Source organism: Carassius gibelio, chromosome A11 (assembly GCF_023724105.1).
Source record: "Carassius gibelio isolate Cgi1373 ecotype wild population from Czech Republic chromosome A11, carGib1.2-hapl.c, whole genome shotgun sequence".
Lineage (NCBI taxonomy): Eukaryota > Metazoa > Chordata > Actinopteri > Cypriniformes > Cyprinidae > Carassius > Carassius gibelio.
The window spans coordinates 9,840,976-9,857,959 of NC_068381.1; the positions used below are offsets into that span (position 1 = coordinate 9,840,976).

The following is a 16,984-nucleotide window of genomic DNA, read 5'->3' on the forward strand; positions in this document are numbered from 1 at the left end:
GAAAAAGGCTGCGAGAGTGCCGCAAATGTGAATGGCTCACCTGTGACACTGGATTCACTCTGCGTGGGGAAGAGAGGAGCGAGTATGAGAAGCATTCAGACACAGGCTGTGTGTGCGGTCTTCTGAATGGGGAATAGCGAACATAAGAGATGCTCTTGATATGCATTGTGATGCAGCTCTTGTAAATTATCTTTTTTGTTCGTTGTCTGTCTTTTCAAAGCTTTAGTTTTAATTAGCCTATTGACACCGCAGGCTTTTGAGGATTTTTGAGGAGCACATTCTGTGATCGTCGATTATGCCATCTGGTACTCTGAGGCTATTCCCCTGCATAAGGCCACTGCCAAGGCCATCGCCCAAGAGCTGTTCCTCCTCTGCAGCCGAGTCGGCATCCCAGCTGAGATTCTGACCAACCAGGGAATCCCCTTCATGTCTCGGCTGATGGCCGGGGATTTCACCCCCTTTGAGCTCCTGTTTGGGCAGCAGCCCCGTGGCCTCTTGGATGTCACAAGAGAGGTGTGGGAACAGCAGTCAGCTGTCCATCTGATGCGGGAGAGGGTTGACAGAGTGATGCCCTTAGTCAAGGAACATCTCAGTCAGGCGCAGCAGGCATAACAATGCCACTACAGTCAGGCAGCTCAGCCACAGTAGTTCCAGCTGGGAGAACATGTTCTGGCCCTGGTCCCCAACACGGCCTGCAAGTTCTTGGCCACCTGGCAGGGGCCGTACAACATGACCGAGAAGATGGGCCCGGTCATCTACAGGGTGCATCAGCCCGGCCGGGAAGACAGGAAAGCCAACTATACCATATAAACTTGGTGAAAAAGTGGATGGGGACCAGGGCCCAAATTTCTGCCCTCTCCACCTCCTCTCCCGTGGTTGTGTACATGGAGCCCCAACTGTTGGCTGCCCAGAAGATGGAGCTGCAGTACTCGGTCGGTCAGTTCTCTGATGTGTTCTTCCCCCTTTCCATGGATAAAGACTGCGCTCACATCGGAACCAGTCCTAAATATATCGATATATATATATATACACATATACACATATTACATTACAAAGAGAACTCACCCACATTTATTGCCCATCCTCGATCCATTGCCAGCTTTCCAGCCTAGGTAAAAAAATAAATATAAGAGAGATAGAGAGAGAATACTTTGCTTTCATGGGCTCATTTTCCAGCTGGCATTTCGAGTCATCAATAAATTAACAGAAAACAGAATTCTGTTCATATGCCGGATAAATCAAAAGCAGAGTAACTTGGTGCATAAGCTGAGGGAGGATACAACATCTGAATTTCTTTCTTCTTCAATTACAAATCTTTTCAACTTATACAAAAGTTCTGTGCATAAACGGTAGCATCTACTAATGGTTTAGGAGGGGTATGTGCAGCTTTTTATAGAGCCTGTGCATTTCTAATATTTAAATACTCTCCAGTTTAGTTATTTATCTTAGTTGTTAATGGTTTCCTCGTATATTCTCTCCTTAATTCACTTATCTCTCTTCTATCTTAGTTTTGCACTTCAGTTATTATCTCCCATGAAAATCCAATCTTTCAAATATATTTAATGGCAGGATATAATAACAGGAAATGTCTTAAAACTAGCATTTCTATAACAGCAAGGGTTATACATTTGTCGATCACAGATAAGACCATCATCAAAGAGTGACACATTCCAATGAGCTTTGCAAAAAAAAAAAGAAACCTGATTCTGCTTTGTTTAAATAGTGTTCAGATACACTAGTTTTTCAAAATGAGACTAGATCGTGTTTTCTTTTATCATTTCTTCTTGTCATCTTGTTGCCTCCATGAGTCAATTGGAAGCTCTTAGCACTTAGCACTAAAGTGCAACTCAGATGGTATACACACACACACACACTGAAATACCAACTAATGATAATAATTTTAGCTGTTTAACTGCACTAGAATTGATATACAATCCAGTACACTCATGATACTCTTTCCTCTGAGTCCATTTAAAGCTACTTTTAGTCATTCTTGAAGTAGAGTGCCAAGCTCAGAGGAGAGCTCCACACATGTACGAACACACACACACACACACACACACACACACAGCTCTTGAGCTCAATCCCTTGGCTGCAGCCAGTGCATGGCTTTGCATAAGGAGAAGGTTATCAGTGAGCCTAGAGCCCGGAGCTGCTCCTAGGAGGCATAGCTAAGCTCAACTCAGCTCTATCTTTCCTTTTTAACTTTCTCTTGCTATCCTTCTCCTCTGGGTTTCTATACAGATAGTGGATCCATCAGTAAAACTGCATCAAATGTTTGAGTCTGCAATCATTCCATCAATTCAAGGACCAGAGTGCATATAAATTTACTCATGATTAATATTTTATTCAAATCATCCATTGCTCTCAATGAAACAGAAAAGGCAACATCTATACAGTAGTTCACATTTAGTTCAGCTGATTTATATACAAAAATACAGTAAATACATCAATATTGTCGTATATTATTACAATTTAAAATTTAATATATTTAAAAATGGCATTCATTCCTGTAATGGCAAAACCAAATTTTCAGCAGCCATTATTAATTTATTTTCTTTTAATAAATACTTCATGCCAGCTATAATTTACAGTATCTCTGTTGCTCAGACTTTCACTGGAATATAATGAAATAGTGCAAAACATTATTGATTTATTTACACCAACACTTTCCACCTGATGCACTTTCACAAGTCAATTGCACACTTTGACAAATCTCTATCTGCGTTTTATTTGACTGCCTAGATCCCTAAGCAGTGCATAAGTATATAATGAACACAAATTTGTATACTCATCTACTAAACCTTGGGCAATGATGACTCGGTTTTCTAAGACATAATTAGAATTTGCTCATTCATACTGGCTCTGGGCCATGCTTATTTTTAAACCTTGACATGTGGCAAAAACAAATGTATCCTCTTCAAAATCAAAACAGCTCATACCAATGCTATTTTTAGTCAAACTACATAAATGACATCACGACCGCTCTGTGTGAAAAGCATCAATTTATACAAACATCCACCACCACTTTCTGAATCTCTAATCTCAAGCTCGATCACACTATTTGTAACTAAAGTAGTGCTATTAAAGCAAAGACAAGTGTTCACATCTGATCTCATTCATAACCATCACATGAAGACTCTGATAATAAACAAATCCACAACAACAGAACAGAGATTAATGATACGGGTCTGCCCATAATTTCTCAAAACACCCACAATGTCTAACCTTGAACTTCCTTGAGCGCCACCTAAGACGGGGATGGCTTGCACATACTCATATGTTCCCAGATCCAGAACTACAGCTCCATCCAGCATGTCGACTGCTGACTGAAATGGCAGTCAATTAGCAGGCCCTGAGAAGGGCTCAATGGGAGGTATAATTATGTTCTCGGGCTGAGAGGGACGTGTGGAGAACCCTCATCGCGAGTTTGTCTGCCGCGCAGTGCAGTCTGTCAGAGCGCAGATGCACTGCGGAGAACACCTGGCATATTGCAAAGTAGTTTACTACAGTCTTTTACATCACTGGAATAACAGGTAGGACGGAAAAGAGGGAAGGACATCCTCAAGATGGTGCAGCTGATAGAAGATTAACACTGACATGCCTTAAAGGAATCTCCTGGGTTCAGCTCAATCAACAGCATTTTTGGCATAATGCTGATTACCATAAAAATTAAATGCCACTTTTCCATCCTTTTCTCTAAAGAAAAAGGATACAGTGAGGCACAATACAATAAAAGAGAATGAGGTCAATACATACTGTAAACATTGCATTGGTAGGGGCTCTGCTATGCCGATTTAAGGTATTGAGGTGATCAGTTTGTGGCACTGCTGAGGTGGTATGGAAGCCCAGTGTTTCACAATGAGTTGAATTACTGAAATTCATTTTTCCACGACATTCTAATTTATTAAGATGCGCCTGTAATTTTAGGTGGTAGAACACACAATGCCTCAAATGCTTCACCTAAAAGTTAGATTTTATTCAAAACAACATTGAATTTTTTTCAAAGGAACTGGTTCAGTTGTTCTGAAATTTCACAAAGACTCGCCCTGCCTAGATTACCCTAGCATCATGGTAGTGATTTTTCACAAGCAAGCACTTCTCATATTTTTCTGAGAAAATGTAAAAATCAGTTATTACTGTTAAATACTTTGGCACTCTTTTTGTCTTGGTATAAATACCAAATGGTCTTCAAAGTGGTGGCAATTCTCAGTTGTGCTCTCATTGTGTACTAACTGCTTAAATTTAAGCATGTAAAATATTTAAAGACAACAATTTAAACATCAGAAAGCATTTCTTACAGAGGAAACTGTCATGGGATGAAGTGCACAAACATTCAAGCAGGTTATTAAGATCCGAAAACAGAAATTCCTCTGAGAAATAAAACACTGAAAACTCATTAGGAATTAAAGAAGCACTCTCAGCCTTTATTTATTTCTTTTTGTTCCTCCATTTAACTCCCAAGCAGAAAAGAAGCAAGTAATGTGTCTGTTTCTATGATCGCTTCAAAAGAGGCTGTTAGTGTTAGTGTAGAAGCGTTACCTGTGAGAAAATCCTCCAAGCGTCTCTATCACAGATGTTCAGAGCCTTCCCTACCGGCTGTTCCCTCCCAGGTTATTTTAAGTTATGCCAATGAGAGACCCAAACTAGGCCCTAACAAACAAATTTCTGTCACCAAATGTTCCTATTCCTAGCAAAACTTTGAACAATACTCCATGGAGCTGGAGCCTGAGCAAGATGATGACTCACTGTATTACATTCTCCAAGCATTATTCACCTGGTGTTGTACAAAACCTACTGAAAGCAATGTGTACACCATTTCTATTAAAATGTTTCTGTGCTACTTGCTTGAAAACTGCTACTGAATAAAACCCTGTTAGAGCTTGTACAATCTTAAGACCTACAGGACCACATGAGACACTACTGGATAAACTGAAGGATTTTCTTTTGATTTTTAAGTCTTTATGTAAAGATGCGTAATCTATCAGAACCCTATTTGTATTGTATTGTTAAAATTAAATTACTTGGGCAGCTATAAAACTTTAAAATCCTGAAATATTTATTTTATTATTATTCCTTTTGATGCCCTACAGGTGAATTGTATTCTTTTGCTGATCATAGTAGTCTGACTATGTTTTCTATTAAAATAGAAAAGGTCTCACAGTTGTACCTTGAAAGTCTTTATTATAAAGCCACAATTTTTTCAAAGACCCTTTCAGCCATTTGCCTGAATTCACTAAAAATCTCATTTCGATCAAAGACCTCATAAATATTTGCTACACCAGTGTGCAGGACTTTTTCATTTTTTCCCCACTGTATTGACTATGATCTGAGCACTTGCCTTTGAATGCCCAGATTTGCAAGAGGTTCCAAAACAACTCACTTATGTTTTATATTATTTTAGAATGATTCTTGCTGCTAGATTGTAGATTGGGATAAAAATATATCATTAGAATTTTTCAAGATTTTAATAATAAAGAAATTCCAAATGAAATAATGTACACTTTCCTTTAGAATTTTATAGACTAGAGGTCAAGAAAAAAAAAAGATAACTAGAAGAAATATAGTATTTGTTACGGATCTCATAGGACATGATGACAGTGCTGGATTATGATATGAAACTGTTCAATAAATCTGAATCCACATGCCATTCCACTGTACAAAAGAAGTCAGTATGAATTCCTAAATTGTGCATGTTTTAATCTCCATATATACATTTCTGGGTAAAATGGATATTTGAAACCTACCATAATGGTTCCTCCTGTTTGTGTTCTCAAAGGTTTTAGAACGTTGCGCTGTACCAGGAAGTTGGGCAGGAACAGGAGAGGTGGGATTTCTGTGATGGTGGCAACCACCAGCGACCACTGAGAGGGAAGAAATCACATGCACATTTTTCAAGGTTCATGCTTCTCTGGGTCTAAATTACAGTTACTATGACTTCTTAATTATCATGAACAAATATCGTGACATAATTTCTACTTGGATATTGTGACAAATAAAATAAAAAAAGTTCATGCTGTAAATATCAGAAATCAAAACAGAAATCTATAGAGGGGATGATGGAGAGTTGTACAATAAATCAGGTTTCCAATCTTGCTCTGAGAGTGAAAAATATTTGATACATGGGGTAATTTAGTGGAAATGCAAACTGGTGGCAAAATGTTAAAGCAGGATAAATGGACTGTGCTAATGCATTTAACAGAGAGGAATGTGTGAAGCAAGTACAAAATATTTAGGTCATAGTAGAACACAGATACCTCTCTGGAGCCCTCCAAGATAGCGTTCTGCATGCATTAAGGGAAAAGGAGAATACATACACAGAGCCGATTTATAGGGTGGCAAAGTAGCTGCACTTCATAAGTGAGAAGAGAGCAGTGGTAATGATTCAAGTAACACATGCATCAACAAATATGGATTCACATATGGATAATTCAGGAAATCGAATGCTTATTTGAATGGAATAAGTTTTCCCCAAAATAAAACTGTCATTTATTTACTCACCCTCGTGATTCTACATAAATTTTAATGAACACAAAATGTAAAATTTTGAAGAATCGTCAGTTCTCTTGCACACCCTACCACGTACTGTATGTATTATGTCATTCATTCTTGCTAGGGCTAGGTAAAAATATAGATTTTATGATTACTCAAGATCTTCATTTTGAGGCAGGACAGGACAGGATTCCTGTGTTGCTTTTCAGCGACAATGTGTCTGTACTGAAAAAATGGCACCAAAGCAAAAACAAGTCAACTGAATTTGATACAATAAAAGGGCTATATGCCGCAAAACAGCAAGAAAGTACATTTTTCTTTTGTCCTCATTGCTCTGATTGTAAAAATAGTTTGTCAATAATGCTAGAGGACAATAAAAGCAGAGATGTATAGTATCGAAGTAGAACTACTTCACTACTGTACTTAAGTACTAAAAGGCGGTATCTGTACTTTACTAGAGTATTATTTTTTCCCCCTACTTCCACTTTTACTTCAGTACATATTTTCGATGAGTTTAATACTTTTACTCCGTTATTTTTGTTATGTGCTGCATCGTTACTCGTTACCCACATTACCACTGCCAGAACTGTAGATGGCAGGTTTGATGAAGCTGGCACATCATTGAGCGAATCAAGCGATTAAGAAGACTGCGCGTGCTGACTGAACTGCTGTGAAGAGAGAGTTGAACACTGAGCCGAGCCAGATAATGACTCGTTCACGAGCCAAGAACCGGTTACATCGGTTTCCGGATCACCAGTAGTTCTTTCTAACAGTTCGATTCAATAAACTGGTTGAAGAAAACAGTTCACCGGTTCTTTTGCGCTCGACGTAATGACGTCATTGGCGATGATTGCAAGCCTTCGGTTTACCTGGGCTCATCACATTAGCACAGAATCAGTTCAGAATCAATCACCAAAAGAATCAGTTCGGTCCAGCGCTCTGTGTGGCTCGGCTCGGTGTTCATCTTCAGTTCTCTCTTCACATCAGTTCAGTCAGTGTACTGTTTGAGTAAATGAATTACTCCGCGATATTGGCTTGTTTTAACTCAGAGGGAGTGTCAGCCACATTAAAAAAGTAAACAGCTTAAGTCATTTGTGGATTAATGATTATTGGAGACGCGAACCGTTTAAAACGATTCAGTTCGATTTGGTGAACTGTTTCAAAAAGATCCGGTTACATCTAATGATTCTTTCGCGAACCGGATATCACAAACTGCTTTGTTTTGAACTGTCTAACAACAGACACGGAAGAGAAGACAATGCTGAATAAAGTCGTAGTTTTTGCTATTTTTTATATTTAATTGACCCTCTGATGTCACATGGACTACTTTGAAGATGTTTTTCTTACCTTTCTGGACATGGACAGTATACAGTTATAACTGTTACCATACACACAGCTTCAATAGAGGGACTGAGAGCTCTCGGACAAAACCTAAAATATCTTAAACTGGTTTCCAAAGATAAACGGAGGTCTTACTGGTTTGAAACAACATGAGGGTAAGTTATTAATGACATCATTTTGCAAATTGGGTGAAATAACCCTTTAATCTGTTTTTTGTTTACAAAAAGTTACAGTCAAAGGAATTGTGATTGTCCTTTAGGTTTATCATTTGAAATAGTAAAAACAATATGTTCAAACTTTTGACTACTTTCTTTAATAACTACATAACACAATACTTGTACTTTTACTTTCAGTACTTGAGTAGTAAATTTTAAAATAGACTACTTGCAATACTTAAGTACAAACATTTTTGAATACTTTAGTACTTCTACTTAAGTGTGGTGCTTAAAGAGCACTTCTACTTCTACTCAAGTCACTTTTTTGATAGAGCACTTGTACTTTTACTCAAGTATGGGTCTCTAGTACTTTATACATCTCTGAATAAAAGTAATTTTTCCAGCTAAAGTCAATTCATTGACGATTCAGTGATGTCATCATCCTGCGCAGCTCTCTTCCAATAGCGTCTGTGCAAATCAGTCACACACAGTGAAAAATACGAGGATGAGTAAATAATTACAGAATTTTTATTTATGTGTGAACTGCTCCTTTAAACTGTTCTAAATGTGCAGACTGCACGATGGGGCAACTGACTCATGGGTGTTTTTAGAGCTTTTGGCAGACTGCAATCTTTGCAGAAGACTGTGAACTGATTGATTTGGATTGAAATAAAGGCCTTCTCTGAGTAATCCAGTGCAATTTGCTATTGTACACTTCCTCTGTGGGTCACTGGCTCATTGCTGGGGAGATGAAATGAGAAGTCTAGATGTCTTTTTGATAAATGTAGGAAATGTCCACACAGTCATAATGGGGCAATGATAGATTAAAACTGATTCTTCTTTTGGCACTGATCTCTTAGAAGGTCTACAGTAAGTACATTTTACGTTTATTGCAAGCTTGTTTGAAGTAAAGTACAAACCAATCAGATAATCAGAATGCTGCTTTTATAATTGGCTATTTCTATTGCTTATAGTAACCTTTTGCCATCAGTATATGGAATTATGGGTGCCAGGAAAATAAGTGATAACACAGGGCACAGACACAGCAGACACTGCATCCCTACCTTGAGTCTGTTCAGGTAGCGCGCAGTGTGAACCACTAGAAGATCCGCCTCGCTGGCCTCCCGGGCTAGAACAATGACCTCATCGGTGATGAACTGCTCCTCTGGAAACAAATCAAAGTATCATATGAAAGCAACAATGAATATGAACATAAATATCTGACAGTCGAATAAAAATACATGGTGAGCCGTGGAAACTCAGAAATGTTTTTTAATGAACTGTAGACGTTCTGTACCGTTAAGTGAATTAATGAGGGAAAAGAGCTTGCACCGCTTACTAGTTTATCTGAAGAGCTGCCAGAGTTACACTTTGCCCCTGACCTTGCAGCAGCAGCTGAGAAGTCAACATCCTCTTGCTCCTGCTCCCGAAGGGAGTTCAGCTTCCTTCATTATCCCTGCCTCACTGATTGCTCTTCTCTCTATCCTTCTCTACATCCCTCCGACTATACAGCCCCCCACCCCCACCACCCTCCATTCCTGTACAGCTCTTTGATTCCTCAATCCATTCGTATTGTATTTCATAGATCACCTTACACACTGGGCAGAGTGCCTGTGCGTTAAACTGCACCTGCAGTGCTGCTGCACACCTTTCAAGAAGTGAATGACCTTGCCCCATTTGCCAGCGTCGAAGGGATGCAGCTTTTCCAGACCCATAAAGGTGATGTTGTACTCTGGGGAATAGACAATAGGCAGGCATGTTGAAGGGACCTCTGCGTAAAGTTCAGTTTGGTGAGAACTGTAGAAAGATTTATATGTAATGTTAATAACCATGCTCATGTGCAGCATATAAGACATATAAGCATCTAAAAAAATTGAATGCACATTATATAACATTACTTATGTGGAAAAATGACAGCATGTGCCTGCTGTGAAATGTTTTGAAAACAATACGTACCCTTTCTTTACTCTCGGAACTTCTTTTTTGGACATTGTGGCCACAGCATATACATTTTTAGCTTGAAACACATCAAATAACAACATTAGTGCAAAATAGTCACTATTTGTGTGACATTGTTATTCTGTAAGGACTCTGTATTTGCTTTGTTTTATTGTTGGCATTCATACACAGATGTATTATAATGGCAATAATAATATTATTGTTTCTAATAACATAAATCTTTTTTTTCCTGTATGTACAGTAGTATCAAGCTTATCCTTGAAATTCTCAATGACAAAAACTACACATCCCAGAGTGCCTTGCCTCTCTTGCGCAGGCGCGCTACGAATTTGGAAGACGCCACTGTGCAGGAAATATTTTCGCTTTAGAATACTGTATCCTTACAGAAGTCTCCGGACAAACAAAATGGACCAAACGCTACGTGTCAAATACTCGTTGAAAGATACAACCGGACTCCACTTTACAACGCAATTCCGTTTTGACTTGCTTGGGGGGAAAATACAAGTGAAATCGTCACGACTCACCTGCTAGCCATTTTATATTTCTCTTATTTCTACGGTGAAATTATTCGTCGTCTAAGCGTTTTTTATTAGCAACAGAACACTTGAATCAATCCTTTTAATGAATAAAAGTTGTTTCTCTTAAACATTTGCAAACAAGAGGATTGTGCGCACGTTTAAATCGTCTGCGTGTAGTTCCTTCCTTCCTGAAGAGCAGCTGGCTGCGCTCCTTACGCACGCGCTCCTTACTACGTCATAACTGACAACAATGCTGAACTCTGAAATTTCTAAAATTAGATTTTATGATAGTTAAAATTAGACGAATACGGACAAAAATTCACAATTTAATATAATTAATATCCATTAATAATAATAATTAAAAGTAAAAGATCATTCAATACAGCATTGAAAATTAATCAGAAACATAGAAATTATATAGTTTCATGGCAGAGGAATTTGACCTTTGAACAGCTCACATCAACAACAAGACATGGAAAGTGCTTTCTCCTTCTTATAAAACTATTTAATGCTTAGTTGCACTTTTAGTTGCAACTTTTTTCTTCTTCTCAGAATAAACCTGCAACCACACCAGCTGAGGAACTTTGAGCCAATTCAGCTGAGGACAACAAAATGTGATGGTGTTATTTAGAGAGAACCTGTCAGGAAAAACTAATAGTCTCATTTTTAATCTATGCATTTGCATTGATGCACATAAGCATAACTCCAATAATTCATGAGAGATGAAACTTGTACTTCACCTCCTTTATTTCATAAGGTAAACATGTCTCCTAACTGCTGTCCTCAGAGTTGCAGTTACTAAAAATATCTGTGCGTGTAGTACTTGTGCAATAATGACGTCATTACCCCAGTCTCAGAGATGTGAGAAGTGAAGCTGGATCTCTTAGTCACTAGCTGTTTTCTTCCATCTCAGAGTAACCCGTGAGTAAAAACCGTTATCCAGTTGTTACGTAACAGAGTACAATAGATAAAAGAGAATTCCCGGCAACGTGTGCGTCCCTGCCCTCATTGCTAGCAGTTTTATCAGTATCCTAATTCCTTCACAGGCTGTGGTAATCTAAAGACTCCCACTGCTAGCATGTAATGTAATGGGTCTTTGCACTCCCCACAAAGTACAGTCTCACTGTGGCTGCTCTTTGAAGCTGAGGCAGCCTATGGCATGGCCTGAGTAGCTTCTTTCTATAATGGAATATTTTTGCATAAATTGAGACTTCAGACTTGCCTGTTTTTTTTATTTGAAGAAACTGAGAGTATAGAAATACATGTATCTCCACCTCTGCAATGAAAACTGACCCGGTCCTTAGGTGAATATAATTTATACACTCATCACCCCTTCATAATGCAGCCTGATTCATCTGCATTTCTCTCTAAAGCTGCCCCCATCAAACTGTTCTGTTGGTTATGTGAGACATCCTGTTTAGTCTCTCAAAGAATTCTGCCACTTTTTATGCCTCGCCTTAGAAAGTTTGATAAGTCATTTAAATATGCAAATTCTTAACATTGTGCATCTAGAATTAAAGTCTTTGTGACTGAGTGACTCAGGGTCTTCCTAAGGGAGGTGCAACTGGTTCGGCCGCACTGGGCCCAGTGGCGAATGGACAGATAACAACACAAAGAACAATAAAAATGGAGTAAAATGAGTCCTATGATTCCATTTGAATTGGGTGGATTCTGCGCTAATATGTTGCATTTGGTAATGACACACAAGAACCAATTTTAGTATGGCATTTTAAAATGTCATTTTAGTATGCACGATGTCAAACATGGCACATCAAATTTAATTAAATTTTCTTTTCTGTTTCTCTGAAAGGCAGACCAATTCTATGATAATACATTCAAGAAACAATCCACAAGAAACTTCATGAAAAGATATAGTCATCAATTTAAAGTGAACAATTGTTATACCCATTTATTACACATTTTAGTAGATGGAAGGTTAAAAATCAATCAGCTTAACCAAAGTCTGCTTCTAATTATTATAATTGATTATCTTCTGAAATCTATCTAGAGCAATTGTCAGAGAAGGATGATTGTAAAACATCTGTTGCGCTCTGTGTTGTCATTTTTCAGATGGCTCGCTGGAGGCAAGCAGACACTTCACCTGGCCTCCGATTCCCGGTTGATCAGTTTCCATGACGACAGTCAAAGAGAGAAGACAGCAACTGTCCATGTTTCATCAGCAGCTTGGTTCTTACAGTGAATGTTCCAGGCTTTGTGCTCCTTTGTTGACTGCAAAGGTGTGGACAAGTCGGTCCATAGAGCCACTCATGTTGTTTTCTGAGATACAGCTGCTGCTGCTGCTGCTGTATATCTTTCCTCCAGGAGTCTCACGCTGAGATACTTCTAAAGGTTGACCAACAAACTCATTAGTTTGTGGGTGTGAACTCTTCCCATTTTAAGATCTTTCAAAGAAGTACTAGGGAATAACTCTCATACCGAGGGCTGGTGCAATCCATCTATGAAGCGACATAAACACCAAAGGTTGCCATCGGTGTATTGCATGGAATATGAATCATTTGTTCTCCAGGTTCTGTCTGGAAGCTCTTTGTGACAGAGTAGTATGATAAATGGCTCTGTTTAAAATGTAGGGTTTGAATATACCAGGGCTAGGAGGAAGATAAAGGAATGTCTTCTCATACAGGAATATGATGGCACTGGACTGAGAATGATCCTTGTGGCCGGGACACACCAAGCAGACTTAAAAGAAGTAGCAGCGACGAAAACCGACGGTAAAAGCTGCGCTGGAACACACCGCACATCCTAAAGCCGACGTCAAACTAACACGTGCGTTCTGCGCATACGTGAGAGGAACAAGTTGTTCATATCAGCAGCTATTAATAGTATATATTCGTCATTCAAAAGAGAAACCGAAACAAAGATATACATTATGAGATAAATGCAGATACACTGTATGAAATGTAAAAAAAGCAGCGTTTGCTTACCATTCTGAATATCAGTAAGGTTAATAACTTCATTTTAATAATTTTTAGTATTAGAATGATTGGGAAAGATCACGTAACATTTAAACAGCCTTATGTATGTACCGCCTTCATTCACATGCTGGTTTTCATCAATTTTGCTTTAATTCTCGGCACTGACTCGTTCGCTAAACTGAACATCCAATCAGAGCTCTCACTCTCACCGACGGCCTCGACTGCTGCCGATGTGAGCCCGACGAGTGGAACACACCAGACTAGCCTGATCTTAGCTTCCCATCGGCCCGACGATGGCAAACCGCCGATCGTTGGCTTGGTGTGTCCCGGGCTTTAGTCTCAGACTCCTGATTAGATCATTGTACTACACAATCTGACAGCTAAAGAGTTCAAAATCAGCTTACTTCATCTGATTGTCATTCTAGAAGGGCCAGTCAGGATAAAACATTTCAGCACAGCCGTTTACAGTTTCTGAGAATGGTATGAGCTAGTTTGACCTTGAATTGTTTTGTCTCAGCAAAATGTAAAAAAATAAAATCCAGGTTATGACAATTTCTGGTTAGTTAAAGGGGGGGTGAAATGCTATTTCATGCATACTGAGTTTTTTACACTGTTAAAGAGTTGGATTCCCATGCTAAACATAGACAAAGTTTAAAAAATTAAGTTGTAAGTTTGAAGGAGTATTTCTGTTCCAAAAATACTCCTTCCGGTTTGTCACAAGTTTCGGAAAGTTTTTTTCGAGTATGGCTCTGTGTGACGTTAGATGGAGCGGAATTTCCTTATATGGGTCCTGAGGCACTTCTGCTGGAAGAGCGCGCGCTCCCGTATAGCAGAGCACTGAGAGCACAGACATTCACTGATCAGAGTGAGAGCGTCGCGAAATGTCACAAAAGGAGTTTGTTTTTGGTTGCCAGGGCAAGACAACCCTGCACAGATTACCAAAAGAGAAACAGCATTAAGGGACCAGTGGATGGAGTTTATTTTTACAGAGCATCAACGGAGTTGTGCAAGTGTTTGTGTTTGTTCCCTGCATTTCGAAGATGCTTGTTTTACAAACAAGGCCCAGTTTGACGACGGATTTGCACATCGTTTATTTCTTAAGGATGATGCAGTACCAACGAAAAAGGGTCACGATCGTGTGTTGGAACAGCAGGCGGTGAGTAAAACTGCTTCAAATATCTCTGCCTCCTTGTTAGTGTGTCCGCCTCCCATCGGAGACCCGGGTTCGAGCCCCGCTCGGAGCGAGTCGTTGCTGCTGCTGCTCTCGTTCAGTTTCAGCCTTCACAGCTGTCACAGCTTACAAACGCTCTCAACGCAACTGGCGCTCGTGATTCTTTAGCTCCACCCACACGTCACGCCTCCAGGTGCTCGTGTTTTTCCGGGAAAAATCGGTACAGACTATCTTTCTCTTATGAATATAATAAAACTAAATACTTTTTGGAGTTATGAAGGATGCATTACTACTCTATAGTTACTCAAGATTAACAGGATATTGAGTGAAAACGAGCATTTCACCCCCCCTTTAACAGACCCTGTTCTTTGTTTTATGGCACTGAGGCTTTGTTTGCTAAGGATAGCCAGGGAATAATTAACTAGTTTTTGCTACCGTTTTGTAGAATATACAAATGGATAATAAAAAAATAAACAGGGATCCATGGAGACTCGAGGAAGTGATTATTTTCTGATGACATCATATAAAGGTGCTAATTATTTTAGACCATGTTATGGTACAGTAGCTTTATTTTCTCTAATATGCACTGGATCTAGCTATGCTAAATAAATTATTTTGAAAGGTTTATGGAGTGCTCTTTTGGGGATTTGTTTCATGTATGAATTGAGGATACTATGTCAAATATGCTAGTTTTAAATATGTTACCCGCATACATAATTAAAAGCTGAGATTTGCATTTTCATCACATTCTGGAGCAAGGAAGCTATGCTCGGTGGGCCTGACCTCATCTTTAAGTAAAGGTACTATCACTGCCGAGTGAAAGAACACTTTTATTTATGTTGAGCAAAACTAAAGGGGATCATGGGATTTTAGATAGAAAGCTCAGCCATCTGCAGTCAAATCATCCCCAAGGTCAACAATGACAACATGATCCTTAAGTAAACATAGTAAAGAGCAGGTGGGATTTGCCATACTTTTTTGGAGTTTTGAAGGAGTCTGTTATATGTCAACCACAGACATGAGGGGTGAAAGGTTTCCCAAAATATTCAAAGACAGATGCTAAACGTTATTTGCTAGAGCATTACCAAAGATACTGTGACTGATATATGTTACATAATAGAGATTTCACACAAACAAAAGTTTGTCCTTGCTGATACTCAGAATAAAGCATGATGAGTGTGATATAACATTGATTAACAAAATAGTTCTAAACAAAGCCAAATATTAGCTGTTTATTGTCTCCAAGGAACAGATAGTGGCATTCCTGAATGATTCATTGTTTTGAATGAATCGGTTGAATAAATAATGTTAGGTTTAGGTTTCATTGCCATTGAAAAATCTTCTCCATTGGTCTCATGGGATAGTAAAGGGTCACCCGGAAATCCACTGTTTTATCAATACTGTACATTCAGACATACTACTCTGTACACATACTGTCACATACTGTACACAAACTTGGCCTGGTTTATTATAGTAAAGTATTCAATTTTAAAATATTACCTTCTGTATTAAGACAAAACTTACCACTACCTACAGGCAGATTTAATGTGAGGAACTAATAATTGTAGACATTTGAGAGGGTCTCCAAATTATCAGGACAATTTTAATATTGCATTTATTCTCTTTTGAAATGAACACACCACTCCTGGATAGCTTCACCCTCAAATAATAACAACCCACTGCCAACAAAAGTAGTGGAGATTCTGTTCTTTTCATAAAATAGTCCTTTATAGCATTGCTAAAATTAGACTGACTACAATTTGGACAGCCAAAATCAGAGTGGTTGATATTAAATGCCACAGGCTGTCACAGACGTTTGGAGCATTTTGGAGCTGGCAGCTGGGGGTGAGTAAAGTCCAAAGCTTTGTCAAGCAAGCTTCTGTCTTCCTATCCCAACCCTGCCTGTACCATGCTCTGAACTCCACTGCGTACTGCTACAACACAATGACGTGATCATGAAACAATGAGACCCCTCAATAAGGCCTGCCCACACTCACAGTGCCTGAGCTAAATATTTGCTTTGCGATGTTCAACAATATCCAAGATGGAACTTGTTGATATGTTGCTGTTTTACACATTTTGTTTAATAGATTTCTCATGTTGATTACAGTTTTCAGTGTAGCGCTGTCAGCATTGATTCTAGTGGCTTAAGGCTTTTTCTTAGTACTGCAATCAATTGTTTCACTCTCCTAATGATTTGCCTTTTCTGTGATTATTCACAGCTGTGGAGTCAAATGTCATCTTCAGCTTGGTTTTGTTTGTGAGACTGATGAAATATTTAGAAACACAGTGGATGTGTGTGTGTGTGTGTTTTTTTCTCATACTGACAAAGATATCAATATTGTCATGATCCTGGTTCCCTTTCCCCTTTTCCCCTCCCCTCTCTGATGCTTTTTCTTCTCTTCTCTTTGCACT

At 38.9% G+C, this 16,984-nt stretch overlaps 1 protein-coding gene across 3 annotated transcripts in view; it reads right to left on the minus strand.

The window, feature by feature from the left end:
* LOC128022265 (histone deacetylase 11) overlaps nt 1-10,873 on the minus strand; it is a 28,023-nt gene extending 17,150 nt beyond the window's left edge. Inside the window, exons 1-7 of one of the 3 annotated variants that reach the window (XM_052609638.1) lie at nt 10,472-10,873; nt 9,945-10,005; nt 9,637-9,720; nt 9,053-9,153; nt 6,258-6,284; nt 5,748-5,864; nt 1,066-1,108 (exon numbers count right to left, since the gene is read on the minus strand). In XM_052609638.1, the coding sequence (XP_052465598.1) occupies nt 1,066-1,108; nt 5,748-5,864; nt 6,258-6,284; nt 9,053-9,153; nt 9,637-9,703 (355 nt within the window). In that variant the 5' untranslated portion in view covers nt 9,704-9,720; nt 9,945-10,005; nt 10,472-10,873. Of the gene's footprint in view, nt 1-1,065; nt 1,109-5,747; nt 5,865-6,257; nt 6,285-9,052; nt 9,154-9,636; nt 9,786-9,944; nt 10,006-10,471 lie in introns of all 3 variants that reach the window. The other 2 variants (XM_052609636.1, XM_052609637.1) reach the window with 2 other exon arrangements.
* Between the last annotated feature and the right edge of the window lie 6,111 nt (nt 10,874-16,984).